At 48.5% G+C, this 18,218-nt stretch overlaps 1 protein-coding gene across 3 annotated transcripts in view; it reads left to right on the top strand.

The window, feature by feature from the left end:
- The window catches only part of SCARA5 (scavenger receptor class A member 5), a 122,890-nt gene that overhangs the window by 83,955 nt on the left and 20,717 nt on the right, over positions 1-18,218 (top strand). For all 3 annotated transcript variants that reach the window (XM_049101195.1, XM_049101194.1, XM_025463002.3), the window contains exons 5-7: positions 359-439; positions 2,500-2,598; positions 4,421-4,477. In XM_049101195.1, the coding sequence (XP_048957152.1) occupies positions 359-439; positions 2,500-2,598; positions 4,421-4,477 (237 nt within the window). The remainder of the gene's footprint in view (positions 1-358; positions 440-2,499; positions 2,599-4,420; positions 4,478-18,218) is intronic.

Genomic DNA, 18,218 nt, shown 5'->3' on the forward strand with positions numbered 1-18,218 from the left:
CAAAGGCACCACCTCCAAATACCATCCCACTGAGAATTAGGGCTTCAGCACATGCATTTGTTGGCGGGGGGTGGGGGAGATGGAGAATCAGAGATAATCAGTCCGTAACACACTTCCATCCTCCCTTGCCTTAGCTGCCTTCTGTTCTTCCTTGACTTCCACTTTGGAGATTACTTCTTCCAGAAAGCTTTCCCTGATTCTCCCATACATACAAGGCTGGGCTAGGTGGAGCCCTACATGCTTCCAAAGCATCAATGCTGACCCTTCCCGTCTTTAAGAGGGAGTTTTTGTTTCCTCTACAGGCAGCCCATTCCAGAAAGCTACCTTCTAACCTTGGTGCCATTTGTAACCCTTTCAGGACCACCGGGCCCCAAAGGTGATCCAGGAGATGAAGGGAAGGAAGGCGAGCCTGGGATCCCTGGATTACCTGGACTTCGAGGTAATTGGGAGGACCCGGGAGGAACCTGGACATACCAAGAAGGGGAGAGTGCCCCCAATCCATCTCTGACCCCCTACTTTCTCCCTGGGAGGGTGCCCAATCCGCCCAGCTTCAAACGCCTTGTTCTGTCAAGAGACCGATTGGTTGTTTGTATAATAAAAGGATGGAGCAAATACTTCTTCTTGTAAAGTACCAGGATCAGAAGGAAGAGGATGCATGAGCGGCTCCTTGCTCCCTGAGGCCTACTTCCCACCACATGGGTCAGGGTTCATAGGATCAGGGTCAGAAGGAATGGAACGTGTTCTGCAAGTAGGTCGCTCCTCTGCAGCGTTTCCGGAGTCACCAGACACCTGATGCTCCCTCCTCCTTGCTGATTCTGCCCAGATCAGTGAACACACTAGAGACAGCTCTGAAGATCCGGTGGCTGGTGGGCAGGGGAGCTTGCAGCCTTCTGGAAAGAGTGTGTTCTTCTTAGATTCACTGTCTCGGAAGTTCCTCTTCTGCTGCTTTATCAGACTTTGATCCCAGTCTGTTCCCTTCTGAGCCTCTGCTGTGAGCAGCATTTTTCTAAGAGAGTGCGGAGCCTTCTAAATGATGTAAGAAAGGGGGAAGTTTATTTGGGGAGAGATGTCTGTTTATGTCAGGAGTTATATCTCTAAACCACCCCCTTCCTAAATCCTAAAGAGGTTGCAAACAGGAGAGTGGGCAGACGCTAGCAGGAGGAGAGCTCATGGCCTGGCCACCCCCCTTGGCTCCCCGCCCCAGGAACTCCCCAAATTCAGAACTGAGGATGCCTAGACACTCGCAGGGCTGCGAAAGCTCTTTTTCTGCCTTATTAAATTATACGATGGGGAGTTCTGGGCATATCTCATACAGATTTAGAATTCTGTGGCAACGGGGCACTTGGACTCCAAACAGGTACCCTGCATTAGGGAGGAAAAAAAGAAACCAATCCTCCCTTCTCCTTGGTCCCACCATCCTCTGGGGCCCATCGTCCTCTTCCAGACATTTGATGTTAGCTCTGGAGAAATAATTACTGGAAGACAGGTTTTTCCAAGTCACGGAAAAAGACCAGAGAAAGCCAACTCACATTCAAAGCAGGAAAGAACAAGTAATCAGTTAATTAAGAGTTCTCTGCTTTACAGAGATAACTCTGGGCTTAGGTCAGGCCTCTGGGGGCGCAGGGCTCTCACTGGGTGAAAGCATTTGTTGATTCTGGCTCTCCGTGGTGACATGCAGGCGATGGCCACAGGGCCTCGTGGCCACAAGCCCTGGGGCCTGTTCTGGCACCGGTCACCCATCTCATTTACTGGCCTTGCTGACTTTCTCCCTCCTCCTCAGCCTATGACCCCCTTTGCTCTACCTCCCTGGATGTACAGCAGGGAAAGGATCTTCATGGGTTTTTTCCTTAAAGAGGATGAAGTCTCATCTTCCTTCTGCCCTAAATACCAGTAAGCACTTTTCATCCAGCGTGAGATGAAGCTGACTGACCACAGGCTTTCAGTTCAGGAAGGCCAGGGCTCCGATCCTGCCCCCAGCAGCACCCTCTGCTGCGTGACCGTGGGCAGGTTACTTAACCTCTCTGGGCCTCAGTTTCCCCGTGTGTACCATAGGTGAAATAATACCTCAGTTTATTGTGAGGATAAAGTGGGATCCTTTATGAGAAGAATCCAGAATGGTGTCTGACACATAGAAAAGACTCAAAAAAATTGTTTTCAAATGTTTGCCGAATATAAATCTCCAGCATAGCTAGAGGTAAAGGGACATCTCCCAAATGGAGTGGGCACCACTGCCATCACTCACCTTTGGGGGGGTGGCGGGTCCAGCCTAACTGATAAAGGGTACTGGTGGGGAAGTTTTGTGCTGACCTTTCGGACACTGCTTTCGCAGCAGTTAACTGAGAAGGTCAAGAACCTTCTTTAGGTTGACTGAGAAGAATCAAGAAGGAAAAGCTGCAGGAGGACACATGGTTGAGGTTGACTGCTGGGCCAGATGATGACCCTTAGAGGCCCTTCCGGTTCTGAGTCTGATGCTCCACAACCTGCCCTATGTCTTCCCAGGGCTGCCAGGGGAGAGAGGCACCCCAGGACTGCCAGGCCCCAAGGGCGACGAGGGGAAGATGGGAGCCACAGGACCAATGGGCATACGTGGGTTCAAAGGTAAGAATGAATCTCAGAGCCCCCATTGTAGGCTTGCTCTTAGCGCCAACCCCTAGGCACCAGCACGGACACTGGAGCCGATGGACAGGGTTTGGCCTTTGGCTCTGCCACTGACCAGCTAGCTCAGTGACCTTGGGCAAGGCACTTGGTCTTGTTAAACCTTCGTCTCTTGGTCCCCAACCCAGAAATCCTCAGGATACCAGACTCTGCAGGGCTGTTGTGAGAATTAAGTGGGTCATATATGCGTGAAAACTTTTTGTAAACTCCACAGTGCTGCAGAAGAGCAAGGGAGTGTCACTAGTGGTTGTGGCTCGGTGATGTAGCCAGAGGAAGCCACACCAGGAGAATAGGCTCTCGGGAGAAATGGGGGTGGGGGGTTGCTGCAGGACCAGGACACTCACTTCCTTTCCTGGACTGCCGGATTCCTAACAGCCTGTCCCACACTTATGATTCCCCCAATATGTGACATTTTCATTCAGTTCTCAGACTTCCATTGCCAATAGCAATGAATTGTTTTTCTGCCTGATGACAGCCACCTTGTTCATTTTTAGGGGCATCCACTTTATTAGTCAGGCCCTGGCTTTCCACATTCCCTTTGAGAGTGTGCAGACTTCTACCCTAACCGCAGCACAAGACGCGAAAATCTGGGGCTGGTTCTGCTGTGTTAAACCTCCTCACTTGTGAAAATGAAAACGAGGAAAAAGTGCCATTAATCATTCCCACCCCGTGTCTCGGATGGTCTCTGCGTCTTGGATCACTGGGAACTTTTATGCTACTTCCTAGTGATTAAACAGGCTGAGGTTTTCCTTCCTTTTATGACCTACGGTTTTTTTTTTTTTTAATGACTTTAAAACAGACTACAAAAGCAGCACATGCTTGTTGAAAAAAGATGAGAATACAGAAGTACATAAAGTATAAACTAGAAAGGGAGTCCCCTCCCCCTCAGCTATTACTCTTTAGAGTAACTACTATAAACACTTTGGGGCATATCCAGCCAGATCTTTTTCTAAGCGTATTCGTATTTACATATATGGTTACCTTGGGGTTTTTTGGTTTTTGTTGGTTTTTTTTTTTTTTTTTTTCAAAACCTGGATCACATTAGGCATCCTTCCCTGGAACATGCTGGCTTGCGTTTTGCACAAGACAGTATGCCATAGGCCTTTGACTTGCAGGTATCTTTCTGGAGGCACTTGGAATAGAATTCCCTGGTCATTTTAGAGCTGCCTCAAGTGGAGTCAGGACCTTCTACTTCTTTGTAGGCTGAGATGCTAGCTGGAAAAAGGGTCCTGCTCTTTCAACCATATCCTGAGAACTTTCTATAATTTCCCTGGAAGCTCTCCCTCATGTTATGTAGCCTCTCCCCTCCCCCCCTGCCCCCTAGTAAATCTGCCTGACATATAACCTCTGTCCTCCCTAAGTAACTAAAGACCCTCTCCCATCTTTTCCTCCTGTGCTTATTAGAGCAAACTCAGATGTGCACTTTCGAACTATGTAATGGGCATATCTTTGCCCTGTCTTCTTCCTGCTGAATGCCACCTATGCTAGTCTGTGCTGATAGATGCTGCCCTTCTATGCTTTAGTTAGGAGGGAACAAAATTTCTCAGCTGGACCCCTCCCCACCCTCCTCCTTTCTGGGATGAGCAAAACACACAGTGTCATTGACTCAAGCTCTTATTTTCCTGCTTTGCCAGGCCCTCCAGTGCTGGGGGCTCCTGCTGAGAGTTTCTTAGGTCTCAGATTGATACAGCTCCTGCAGATAATATTTTATTCACAGTCAGGATTTATTTCCACTTCTAATGCCAGTTTTCCTCCTCTGTTTCAGGTGACCGAGGCCCAAAAGGAGAGAAAGGAGACAAAGGAGACAGAGCAGGGGATGCGGGTAAGGATGTTCTACTGGGGTCCCTGGATTCTGTGTCAGCGGTCCTCCTAGCAAGTTTGGGGGACTGGAGGCTGGAGCTGTGGGCCAGGGCTCCAGTGTCAGAGGAGCTCCCTCCCTATTTCAAGGCTCTGCTGGTCCAGCACAAGACAGCTATATCCAAGGACACAATCCACACTTCCAGACGTGGTATAAGCCCAGTGGTTGTAGGGGATGATCTGGAGGCAGACTGCCTGGGCTCCCTCACTAGCTAGCTAGCTAATCTCTCTGCCTCAGTTTTCTCATCTACGGTATGAGGATAAGAAGAATCCTTACCTCATAGGATCATTGTGAGAATTAAATGAGTTCATTCATATAAAGTGCTTATTACAGTGCTTGACCCTGGTTAGGACTCAGTAAGTGTTGGATATTATTACTCTGTGTGCTACATTAGTTCAGACCTACTGACCTCCCTGGTGCTTACACGGGCAAAACAGAAATCCTTTTGTTTTCCTCTTTTGCAGTGAACTGAGCAGTGATGCTAGAGATCTCATTATTGGGTAGAGCACCAGGTCTAGGAATGGCAATCTTTCTCATGAGGCTTCTCCCTAAAGTGTTAACAAGGGAAGCCAGACTATTTATGATACTTTTTTCTGGGGCTTCTTCCTCCTACCCCCCAAGAGCTACGTGTAGAACCTTAAAGAGATTGTCAGAGAAGAATGAGTCTCCCAGCCAAGTTTCAACAATATACTAGCATATAATATCTCCTGGACTTTGAAATGCCACCATTCCATGTGAAGCCATGAGCAGATTATCCCCTTCTAGGGCATCTGCGCTCCGGTCCTGGTTCACTAGCTAGATCGGGCCTGGGGAAAGAGCACCTGCGCCCAGGTTCTGCCATTAACACACAGGGACAGATGCCACTGCAGATTCACACACTGGATCCAGACCAAGGGCTTTTGATCTTTGGTTCTAGTAGTAAAATGATAGTTCCATCGCCATCATGCAGGACCCAGAAGACCTCTCTCCTAAGTAGTGCTCTTTTCCAAGGTCTTCTGAATCTTGAACTTGTCTCCTACTTCCTCTGGACTTCTTTTTCCCAGGACAGTGATTCAAGATCAAACAGGGTGACTCCATTGGTTAAGTGTCTGCCTTTGGCTTAGGTCATGATCTGAGTTGGAAGCCCTGCATCGGGCTCCCTGCTCAGTGGGGAGTCTGCTTCTCCCTCTCCCTCTGCACCTCCCTTCGGCTCATACTCTCTGTCTCCCAAATAAATAAACAAAATCTTAAAAAAAAAAAAGGATCGGGATCCCTGGGTGGCGCAGTGGTTTGGCGCCTGCCTTTGGCCCAGGGTGCGATCCTGGAGACCCAGGATCGAGTCCCATGTCGGGCTCCCAGTGCATGGAGCCTGCTTCTCCCTCTGCCTGCGTCTCTGCCTCTCTCTCTCTCTCTCTCTCTCTGTGTGTGACTATCATAAATAAATAAAAATTTTAAAAAAAGGATCATATAGGAAAAATGTATATGATAGCACTTTGTCACTCTAACATGATAGACATATCCGAGGACAGGTTATGCCTATGCTTACCCTGGCCTCACTACGTCCACCTTACCTTAGATGCTATAATCCACAAAACAGTTTATGTGGTTCAGTCTTTCTAGCATTGTTGATAGTCCCTTTCTCAGGCTGCCAAGGGTCTAACTGGGAGTGTCCTGGCTAGATGAGGAGACCTGGTGGACTTTGCTAGGAGCCAAAAGGAGAGTTTGAAGAAAAAAGAAGGGAGTCTGGACATGATCTAGGACATCTGTGAGAGATCTGAGTCACACTTATCTAATGGACTGGGCACTACATCTTCTGGGTGCTGCCTTCGGCTCTGTGCGTTGACTGCTTTCTGATGGAATGCTGCCAACGTAGCTGAGAAGGACTGTGGCATTTAGCTCTGTGAAATAAAAAAATCCTGATGGGATGGCAGGAAGGGAGGAGCTGTGGAAAGATGACCTTTCAGAGGGAGATCGGAAATGCTGCCCACATACCAGGGGGTTCTTGTCAGGAACTCTTTGGCAAATATTCCTTGGCCAACTTGAGAGGAGAGAGGAGGTCTCTGCTAGCCTGGGAAGAGGTGGTGGTTGCCAGTCACCAGTAATACAAAGGACACTTTTGTTACTGTATACCTTGCTTCTGTGGGCCAGGCTGGCTGGGCTCTGCAATGGGATTGGGCTGTGAGGCTGAAGGCACCATGTGGGGAGCTGGGCCACCGTGGTGTGGGTGAGGAGCATGGGGGAAGGGCATCGACTGCACTCGGCCCTGGAGTCTCTGGACTGCACCACAAGAGGCTGATGTCAGCTGGGGACAGCCTCTCTCCAGGGACTGACAGAGTTCTTTCCTGCCCTGAAGAGGCTACGCCCTCCCTGGAGCCCAGAGCTCAGATGGTAGCCTTTACCCAAAGCTCTAAGCTTTTCCTTGCAGTATCCTGACAAGACTCGAAAAAATATCTTCATGAGTGATGGACGCGGAAAGTGAGCTGGCTCAGCAGTGCCGGCTCCGCAGATGGGAGGCCGTACAGCGTGCAGAGGAACATGGGAGACTCACAGGAGCTGTAGGACATAACTGGCAGGCCGTCCACTCATCTCCTGCATTCAAAGAATTTCAGTGGGAGGCTGACTCTCCAAGGGCAGGAGTAGAAGCAGCCAGGCCTCTGGCTTCTCTAATTCTGGAATGAGATCTTAGGCCCCCCCGTCTTGAAGGATCAGTCTGGGCTCCTTAAAACTCCTAGTGAGTCCCTCACCTGGAGTATGGATTTAAGGAAACCACTGAAGCAATTCAGGGCTGCCCCATGAGGGGCGCTGCTTTCCCACGGCCTTCACCCCCTGGCCTGCCCCTGACCACACCAAACCCATGCTGTGTTCAGACTCCGGGTTCAGTTTCTAAGAAGCTCCAGTTTGAGAGGCATTCACTGGATCCCTGGGACGTAGGCTCTGAGGAGGAAGCTAAGGGTCATCTTTCAGGAACCCACCTTGAGGAGCCTTTACCAGACACCTCCCACCTTTAGCAGCAAAAACCTAAAGTTCCAGCAGGTGGGGATATTACTACATAAAGGGATTGATAAGGGACATGACTTCCACACCCCTCAGGTCAGAATCAGAAACTGGGGGCTTTCCTTTGAAGAGGGCATCACAGAGGATTTCTTGGGACCCGTGTTTTGAGTCAATATGAAAATCCTTTTCAGAATAGGATCTTGCAATCGCTTACCCGTGTTTTGATCTGAAGTCATCCGATTCTAGAGTCGAATGGGGTTTCAGGCCGACTCCTCTCCCATTCCTGAGCCCACGCACCCCACCCCACCCCGCCCCCTCCCTCAGTTCATTGAACAGGGACCAAGAACAGAGAGTTGGAGAGAATCCCCACGTCCCACAGCCAGGTCATGGTTCAAACTGAGTCTAGAATCCAGATCTGATTTCTGCTGGACAAGAGGTAAAGTTTTCTTTTCTTTTGTTTTTAGGACAGAGTGATTATCAGTCATTCTGTTGCATGTTTAGCTTTTGGGAGTTTGGCTAAGAAAAAAAAAGTTACATATACATATCTCAAGACAGAAAGATGTTTGTTTTACCCTCATATATGGTCCATTTGCAGGAAAAATAAATAGCATTTTTGCAGCTCAGGGGCGGGTAAAGGATCCAGTTTTGTTTAAATCCCACAACATGAATTTAAAGCAGGATAGAAGTTCAGATTGTTTAAAAACTTTTCCTCAATTTGGTTTCACATGGAAAACAAATATGCAGACTGACCCAGGGGTAAATTCTAAGCCAGTGCTTGTTGATAGTTTTCAGTGGCATCTCAGAAAACTTGAAATATGTCTAACACCTTGTGTGTGTTTTCAATATTTAAGGGAGTAAGTTCGTAGTGGGGGAAGAGCAGTGGGCCGCCTATTGTTCAGTGTAAGCTCACTAGAGATTATCAGGGAGGTGATTTCTAGACAGCTTTTTCCATAGCTGCCAGAATGTTTCTATCTCTGTTTTAGAATAAGGAATGAATGCTAAGAGTCTTTCAGAATGCATGGATTTCCTTCTTCCCATCCCTGCACTTGCCCTTAGCTGCACCAGGTGCCCCAGGGAATCTGTTTGGCACCAGAAGTTAGCATTCTTGCAGGCAGGAAGAGACAGAGCTACTGGACCTTTTATATGCAAATATATTTCTTTACTAACCTAACTGTGTATATATCTGTAATTCCTTATACAACTTTAATACCCCAGCAACAGCACGATCTAAAAGTAAACCACAAAAAATAAAATAAAATAAAATAAAATAAATAAAATAAAATAAAATAAAATAAAAGTAAACCACACTTCTAAGAAAAATGAACCACTCAATACTACTATTAACAAACGTACAGTGGTATTACGAGGAGTAAAGTTTCTGTGCACACTCTTTTACTCAATTCTCCCAGTACTGTTCGGAAGGCACGGTTGTGACCATCTTAGAGGGGTGAGGGAAGCTCTTGGCAGAGAAGAAGGAAGTTAGTTGCCCAAGGTCACCAGTGTTCATAAGGGGGCGGAGTCAGGTTACAGGTCAGGCCTGGCTGGCCTCGAGCCCACTCTCCACCCTTTGCCATATCCTGAGACTACCTATTATTCTCTCCAGCCTTAGACAACATGGGGTCTTTGGGGGTCACTGTCTGTTCTCGATGGGTTTAATGTGAAAGTGCTAGTTCTGTTTAGTACACACAGGTGGTGAGTGAACACAACCAGGTACGTGCGGGGGTTGCTGTGTCATACATTATCTTGGTCAAGCCAGGGGACTCAGTTTACCCAGGGTGGGGAAAGCAGGCTGGGGCAGGGCCTCGCTGGTGGATGCAGAGTTCACCCAAGTGTGAACCACTTGGCTTTGGCCTATCATGGAGCCATAGCAGCATAAGGCAGCCAAGGTGCAGTGAAAGGAAGCACACTCTGAGACATCTGTTCCTTCCTTCTCTTTATCCTCATGCAGCGAGCGCAGGACAGATGCAAAGACAGACCCAGAGGTTATGTGGAGACAGTCAAGGGTCTCTCAGATGTCTCCTCCCCTAAGTTCATGTCTAGTGGCTGAAAATATGCAGGGAGACAGAGCTCACTCAGAAAAGTTGTCCTGTGGCAGACGAAGCTTCCAGTCCTGGCTGAGGCCAGAAATGAGCACCAGGACATGGTAGATGAGGGATGCAGGAACCAGGTGGACATGGAAACCAGGCAGGAGCAGCAGAGACAGCAAAGGCCAGAAGCCTATGGGTCAGGAACCCGGGATGCCATGGAGCTGGCCGGGGAAAGGAGCAGAGGCCCGACAGATTGGCCTCCCTCACTTCCGTCATAAAGACAAGATAGAAATGTGGCAGGAAGGAAAACATGAGGGAGGAGAGGGTTGCTTTATTCACTTATTTGGCAAACTGGTATCAAGGTGCTGGCTGACGGCTGGGAAACCAAAGATGAGTAAGGCCTGGCCTCATCTTGAGGAGCTCACTTTCTAGCAGGTGAAAAAGACACAGAAACACACGATCCCAGTGGAGTGTGATGAGGGCTCTCACAGACGCATGTACAGAGGCGAATTTTCCCTGCCCTTGTGGGAGTCACTTGATGGGGTGTCTTGACAAATTGGTGTCTGATAGGTAGGTGTGGAAGGCAAGGGAATTCCAGGTAAAGAAACCCTGCAGGAGACAGGTGAGCATTGCCCAATAAACCCAAATAGTTTGGTGTGATGAGATTTGGGGATGTAAGAAACAAAAAAATAAGGCCAGAGAGGACCAGAGGACCTCTGGGCCCTGGGAAGCCGGGATTGGCTGTAAGCAGGGAGTGACATGGCAGCAATAAGAGGTGACTGACTGGGGGAGAAGCAGGCTGGAGCTGGGCCCAAAGGGTAATGAGCCAAGGTCATAGGGAGCCTCAGCTGTCCCTAGTAACCCTCAGCTCTGAGACCAAGGCCAGGCACCCAGTAGGCAGACTGTCTCCCTCCCCATAGAAAGCTCTATATCCCAAGTTCACATTTCTCTGCTGCTCTTCCTCCTTCTCTTGGCTGAGCGTTTTTTCTTTTAGAAAGTTTTCCTGAGAAGAAGATGAGATGTGAGCTCTATAGGAGCAGCATCAGCCGTGGAGTAGCAAGACTAGAGCCAAGTCCCCTTCTGACCCTACTGGTGATATGGCATGGAGGCCAGGCCCTCTGCCTCCCCTGCTGCAATTTCCTCTTTTTTTTTTTTTTTTTACCTCCTGTTCTATGCAGAGGATGGGATCTGGCATACCAGACGATCTGGTTTGCCAAGAGTTTATCTTAATCCTTCCAAAAACAAATCTACTGACTTTTCCTGAAAGCTTCCTAGTGACCCCTTCCAGGAGAGCTTTAAATTGCTATGTGCAGAAAACAGTTCAGCTCTGATTAATCCGTGCTGCCCTTGGTGTAACAGCTTAAAATAGATTCAAAAGAGCCTGGAAAAAAACAAAAGACCTGGCTCCTTTAAGATGCCAGGTGGTAGAGTGGAGGTTATGGGTGGGGGGCAGCTGCCCCAGAGTCAGGGGCAGCCTTGCTAGGTATTGGAGCTATTGGTATCTTATAAAATGGAAGGGAGGAAGAGCTGCAGTGTGGGCCTGTTGAGGAAAACCTGGTTAGGTGAAGAGGAACAGAGCCCTGTGGGGGATGGGTGCTCTCAGAGAAGCAGAGGGATGCTAAGAGGTCATGAGCAGGAGCTCTATATTACTATATTCTTCTCTCTCTCTCTCTCTCTTTTTTTTTAAGATTTTCTTTATTTATTTGGCACAAATAAAGAAAGCACAAAATAAAGAGAGCACAAACAGGGGGAGCAGCAGGAGAGGGAGAAGCAGACTCCCCCCTGAGCAGGGAGCCTGATGCACAGCTCAATTCCAGGACCCTGGAATCATGACCTGAGCCAAAGACAGATGCTTAACTGACTGAGCCCCCCAGGTGCCCCACTATGCTTTATTTTCATAGTAAAGTAAGCTAGAGAAAAGAAAATGTTATTAAGAAACTCATAAGGAAGAGAATATACGTGTATTCACTGAATGGTACTGTAATGAGTGAAAAAAATCTGCGTAAAAGTGAACCCATGCAATTCAAACCTGTGTCGTTCAAGGGTCAACTGTACCCAAATTCTATACACATGCTAAGTCAAAGCAGGAGCCAACCGAGGGCCCAAGCCAAGGGCTAGCTGGAACAGAAGGAAGCCAGTGTTTACAGTTAATGTTAAGAATTTGGGGTGAGGTATGTAAGCGAAACTTGGGAAGATTTGCTTCTTTTAACTGTTCATGTGTGGGGAGGGCTCTTTCGCCCTATGAGGAGAGGTAATCAGCTTGTCCCCTAGGCACCTACTCTTTTCTACGGTGAGTGAGCAAGGGCATGTGTCACATGCTACGCCTTCGTTTCTCTCATTTAGTTGACATATTTAGCTGACATGCTCTACTACCCACTGTTCCAAGAGGAGTCTAGAGGCAGCTCCCACAAGGACTGGCATTTCCAGTTCCCTGGCAAATGCATGGTGGTTTCTGGGATTTGCCCGAAGAAAACTTTTTTTTCCTTAAGATTTTATTTATTTATTTGAGACAGAGAGAAAGAGCACGAGAGGGGGGAGGAGAAGGGAAGAGGGAGAAGCAGGCTCCCCACTGAGCAGGGAGCCTGATGCAGGACTCAATCCCAGGACTCCAGGATCATGACCTGAGCCAAACGCAGACGCTGAACCCACTGAGCCATCCAGGCACCCCTGAAGAACACTCTTTTTAGTATACAGACCTCAGGCTGAAGGTGAACAGGGTATTTTTCTATAAAAACAACACCTTGGAACCACTGAAGAACTGAAGTTGTCGTCTTTGATGTGGGTTTTGTATGAAGGAAGTTTTCAGTTGAGACATACATTACAACCAGGCATGGTTAAACTGTTTATTTAGGAAGCAACTCAAGCAAACTTAGGGATTGTTCTTAAACCCCATGACCCTACACGCCCCCTTCTGTTGGAGGTAAAGTGTGCTGAAGGCACTGCAGATGGAATCCAGGAGGTCCCCACCCGGTCTTTTTGACGTAACTGGATCAGTTTTAGCTACCACCACATTAAATGCATGGCTCCATTTCCTGTCCTGTCTTTGGACAATGGTAAACACTGTTGGGGTGTCCTTGGAACCAGTTATCGAGATGGACTGAGTGCCCCGAGTGCTGTCTGCCGCTGTTGTAGAATTCTGATGGGAGAAAGAGAAGATGAAAGCGGGAAGCCAAGCCTGTGGACATCCTGGGAGGTCTTGTGGATGCTGTGGTGGAAGGGTCGTGGCTAGTTTCCTCCCTGACTCAAATGCTGGGGCAGTCCCTTGCCACAGTGCCTCGGGCCCCCGATCCCCCATCGCGAGCCTTGGGGCTTATGTTGAGTTCAATGCTATCTCTTGAGAACCGACCACCCCAGTCACTGAGCTCGCCCTTTATTTCAGAATAACTCTCTAAGGTGTGTGTCATTATCCCATTTAACAGATGGGGAAACTCTGAGAGGTTAAATTACTTACCCAAGGTCAGATCTAGATAGTGGTGTACATGCTTTATGTACCTGGAGGCAGGTCTTGCCTTTAAGAAGTTATAATATGGGGGGCTAGGGAGGCTCCTAGACAAGGACTCTCAGATCCTGAACTTAAAGGAGATTGGAACTGAGAGAGGAAAACAGGGCAGGGTGGGGACAGTGTGGGAGAGGACAGAGGGTGAAAGTGCCTTCTTAACAAAGGCCACCCATCCTGGACAGGGGACCCAGAAGTAAAGGAGGCAGGTCCACAAAGACTTTAGAGTGATACCATATAAACTTCAGAGCCTCCTACATGCATGATAAAATGAAAATTCAGTGGCTTTGACTTCCTCTGGCTCCAGTGCATTTCTTTCTACTCTTAAAAGCCTATTGCCTCACTGACCCTTCACTGATCTTTGAAAGGCCCAAGAGCAAAAGCAAGGCAAAGGACTCCACCTCTCCACTGGACTGCCCAGTAAATTCCTACAAATCTAGCTCTGAACATTAGCAACATCTTCCCACTGTGATGGGAAGCTCCTGGTTCAGGGCTGGGCAGGGAAAGCATTTCATTTATTGTTTGATCAGACACATCTTTTTAAGAGATTTTATTTATTTGAGACAGAGAAAGCACAAGCAGGGGGAGGGGCAGGGGGAGAAGCAGGCTCCCTGCTGAGCAGAGAACCTGATGTGGGGCTCCATCCCAGGATCTTAGGATCATGACCTGAGCCAAAGGTAGATGCTTCACTGACTGAGCCACCCAGGCACCCCTATCGACACATTTTTATGGAACCTCTACGAGTAGTTGGGCAGCCACGAATAAAGCATTGGAGAAGCAAAATCAGACAAGACTCCCAGTTTCCAAAAGAATAGGCAATAGAGTTTTAATGTTGGGACGACCAACATTAAAAATAGCTTATTAAAAAAAAAAATCCAGTGTGTAAGTACAGTGCTAACATGGGAGGTATTTGTGCTCCTTTTTCTACCCAGCAAAGGCCCAATACCCCATGTGAGCCCCAATCGGAAACACTGTACAGTGGCCTCTGGGGCTGGAGCCCGACCCTAGTGGGACCACTTTACCATGCAACTCTTCCTTCCCGGACTCTCAGCTTCCCCCACCCGTAAAATGGGTACAATAAGTACCACCCACTTGAGCGGAGGGCTACAAAGATCAAAATGAAACCGGCTAACAAAAGTGCTTTGAAGAGGCAGAAAGCACCATATTAAGTTAAGAGCAGATTACCGTTAGGAAGTAGCATTTTATAAAACGCACCCACAGGCCAGACCACATTTTAAAAGCAATGCCCTCCAGCAGAGCCTGACCAGAAATTCCTTCGTTTGCTTGTGGGATGGCTTCTGTCCTTCCCATATGGACCACATTTCCCACAGATGTCAGGGAAAAGAGAAGTGTCATGTCTAGAGAAGGATGGAGCCCAACATCCCCCACCTCGGGGAGGTGGGGTGCAGAGCCCCTGTGCTGCGGGCCGGCGGGGGCCACGGGGAGTTCTTTCTTCACAAGAGAATGAAAAGTTCAACTTCCTTAATGGGCAGATGGTCCAAATTATCCCCGGGGCTCTACTCTGCAGCTGCAGAAAATCAGAGCCGATTTTCCCAGCCCCGTGTGTTTATTTCTATTCTACACAACCTCCTTTCTTTTAACTTGTTTTGCTTTGGCCTGGAAGGCAGGATAAACAAACCGAAAGGAGCTGTGATGTTTCGGGCTTAGGCTGGGTTTCCCTCCTCTCCTATTCTTTAGAGGCAAAGTTCCCTGGGCTTTGGGGGTCCTTCTGATGCACAGCCAAGCAGGTTGTGAGATAGTGAGGGATCCGTTCTGTTCCTCGAGCCCAGCAGAAGGCTGTGAATCCCATTCATACAGCCGATCACTCACTCACTCACTCGGTACGATCTGTTGGGCCCCGCCAGACTGCCTGCAAGTGAGGACCGACCACATTTCCCACAGATGGGGACCAGAAGGGTGCCGGATGGCTTTCGCTTTCACGGAGCTTACAATGATGAGTACACACAGACCTGAAAGAGGGAACGATGGTATAATATTTCTCATATGTGGGGAGCGCATGTTGGAGCGACAAATCAGGGGAACCCTCCCAGAGGAGGTGACCGCCACATGTCTTACAAGGCCCGACAACTGGTAAGTTGTGTAGCTGGTGCTTGATCCCTGATCTGTCCCTTCGTGCAATGCTTCTCTGCCCCGATGGGCATTGACATCACCCGTGAGCTGGTCAAAGCTGTGTCCCCTGCAGTGCTAGATTTTAAAGCACTCCGGGTGGTTGTTCCATGCATTCCAGGCCAGAGAACCACGGTCTTAACACCAAGGCTCCTTCCCTTACTCTTAAAGACACTAATTCCTGCAGACGCCCATGGGGCTGTTGGGCAGGAGGTGAAAAGCCCTTTTTGCATGCAGAGAGCCCTTATGAAATATTTGTCTGAAGTATTCAGACTGATGGGTGGCTCTGTGGTTTGAAAACAAAAGGCCTTTGCTCTTCTCCCTGGCTCTACCTGGTAGCAGCTGTGTGACCCTGGGCAAGTTGCTTGACTTCTCTGGGTCCATTTTTCATCTCTGTTAAGTGAGACCCATAAGGATAAGATAAGGATCTGTCCTTAAGAATCAATGAGAGAATGCATGTATGATACTTTGCATGGTGTCTGGTGTGGAGTAGGAACTGATTATATATTAGTTGTCTTTGGTGCCTGTCCTTGACGTGAAATCTCCTGGATGGTGTCCAGAGCATGGCTTTGCTGTAGTTGGGGTTTGGGGCAGTTCTGAGCCAGATGTGGACAGGCCCCAAGGGCAGTAGACAGTTCTAAGGCTAGCCAAGCCCTGGAAACCGGTTCTGAGATGGTAGCCATTGGCCATTAAGCTGTCTTCTCCGACCCACTGAGGACCCAATAATGAAGCTACTCCCTTGGTTGTACTCCTACTGGATGCTGGAGAAAGAGGAAGATATTCTGCATCTCATTTCCCAATAACTGCGAAGCCCAAAGCATATAGAGTAAAACAAGGTAAGGAATAATCTGATGAAAAAACAGTGGGGCCATCCAGAGATGCCAGCGCCCTGTAAATGAAACCAGATGCTGGCTGTAAAATCCTGGCGTGGGTTCCCAAAGGAGGCAGGATGAGCAGCTGTCAGGCATGGCACAGAGTGGAGAGGATTCCTGGGTTTACGGTGGTATAGGGCGTTCAAGACTGACATCCAGGGCTCCTTCCAGTTCTGGGGTTCAGCGATTCAGAGCCAGGGGAATCTGGGACAGACCCAGCCTGCTTTGTCTAGGACTTTGCTTTTCCTACATATATATTTACAAGGCAAAGAGAGCAAAGAAACTTTTGTTCCGAGAAGAGAATCACCACATATTAGATTTGTAAGGTCTGTGCTAAGAGCCCCAGAGCGACCTCAGCCAGAGCGCTACATTCCTGGACCATTCTGGAGCTGCTTTGCTTAAAGAGTCACATTCAGCTCACATTAGTGAGCAGAAAGTTGCTGACAGCAGGAGCCAGTCTTCTGCTCACGCCCTTGTCCTCTCCCTTAATATACTGAGCCAGGAACTGTGCTCTGGGGAGAGCAGAGGAAGTCAGGAGATTAATCCAATGGCAGGGGCGAGCCCCCCTACCCCCAATCCCCACACAACAGAATTACTTTGCAAAGAAGCTTGCAAGGAGATGATCTCTGCTCAGGCGACTGTATCCCAGCCATCCTCAGAAACACACAAAGACCTGTCAGAGGTGACTTGTGGACCTGTGGGCCTCTGTTGGACCTTTGTTCAAGTTCCCGGACAGAGTACTGGACAGGCAGGGTGGAAGATCACAGTGGTGGGTGCCCAAGATCACAGTGGTGGGTGCCCATGATATACCAAGTCCTTAACATGTGCTATTGCTCCCAACCACCACTATTATACACATTTTAAGAAGAGGGTAGGTGTAGAGAGGTTGAATCTGGCTAATAGTGGGGTCAGAATTCGAACACCGCTTCTGAGTCCAGCTCTTTCTACTTTCCCCTCTTTCTATGCCCCCCTTTTCTACTTGCCTCCCCACAGGGATTTTCACCACCATGTTTTCCTCCATCCTAATTCCCAAATCTACTCAGCACCCAAGAAGTAAGTAGCTAACCAGCCCTTAGATTGATGGATGGTACTCCCAGATCCTTTCTTGGGCATTTTTGGTAGCAAGGACCAGAGACTCACTGGGTCACTTCAAGTAATGGGGGCTTATAGTAAGGACACTGGGAAGACTTTGGAAGACCAGGACTCATAATACATATGGGCCTTGCAGAGCCTGGGATGCAAAGGTCATCCAGATTCCCAGGCAGTTCTGGGGGTTACAGCAGTGGGGATTCATGCTTCAGTCTAGTGTCTTATTTCCACCTAGGCTCTTTAATTTCACTGTCTCTGCCTCTTTTTGAGTCTGCTTCTGCCCAGTTATCTCCATATGGCCCCAACCCCCCTTCCTAAGGGAATCTGGGTGGTCCTATAATCATCATCATAGTGGTATAGTGGTTCGAGCTCTTGAGCCAGACCAATCATTCATGGCATTACCCATGTGTAAGGAAGTACTCACAGGCTGGGAGCGTGGCGTACACCTTGACCTTGTCTAATGTCAGTCTTATCACATCTGATGTCAAAGATAAACAAAGTTGGATGCTCGTTAAAGTGGTCAGGACAGATGTTAAATTAGTAACATACGCTTGCAATAGGGAAAAGAGGCCAGTGTGAACTGAATGCAACTTCCATCCGTACAGAGGTGACTGACTGGGTGTTTTAAAGGGAGAGTGAGGGAAGAAGGAGGGGGGAGTGAGTGAGGTTTGGTAGAGTCAGAAAAGTGAGAAATGACAAAAAGCAGGAAGGGGGTTGGCCCATGTGAAACCCATCTGGGTTGGCTAACTGGTTCTTATCCTTAGGCTCCTCCCCTCCCACAGAGGCTGGGAGACAGGACCCTATCTTCAGGTGTTGGCAGGAACAAACAGTAAATTCTTTTGACAGCCTTGAGTTTTCTCAGGCAGGCACATGAAGGGAGGCTAGGGTCATTCTGGGAATATGGCCTTGAGGTATTAGAAATTATGTTATTTTTTGTTCAAGACTTTATGGGTCAGAGTTGAGGCCTATTTGAGAGGGCTCAGGAGCCTGGCTAGGGTTTGGTCAAGCAGAGAATCTTCGTCACTGATCCCGTCAACAACCCCGGGAAATGAGTATGACAAGTGAAAAGATGAAGTATCTTAGTGCCTCTAGAGTTAAGAACACTGGCAGTATGGATTGAC

This window comes from Canis lupus, chromosome 25 (genome assembly GCF_003254725.2).
Source record: "Canis lupus dingo isolate Sandy chromosome 25, ASM325472v2, whole genome shotgun sequence".
Lineage (NCBI taxonomy): Eukaryota > Metazoa > Chordata > Mammalia > Carnivora > Canidae > Canis > Canis lupus.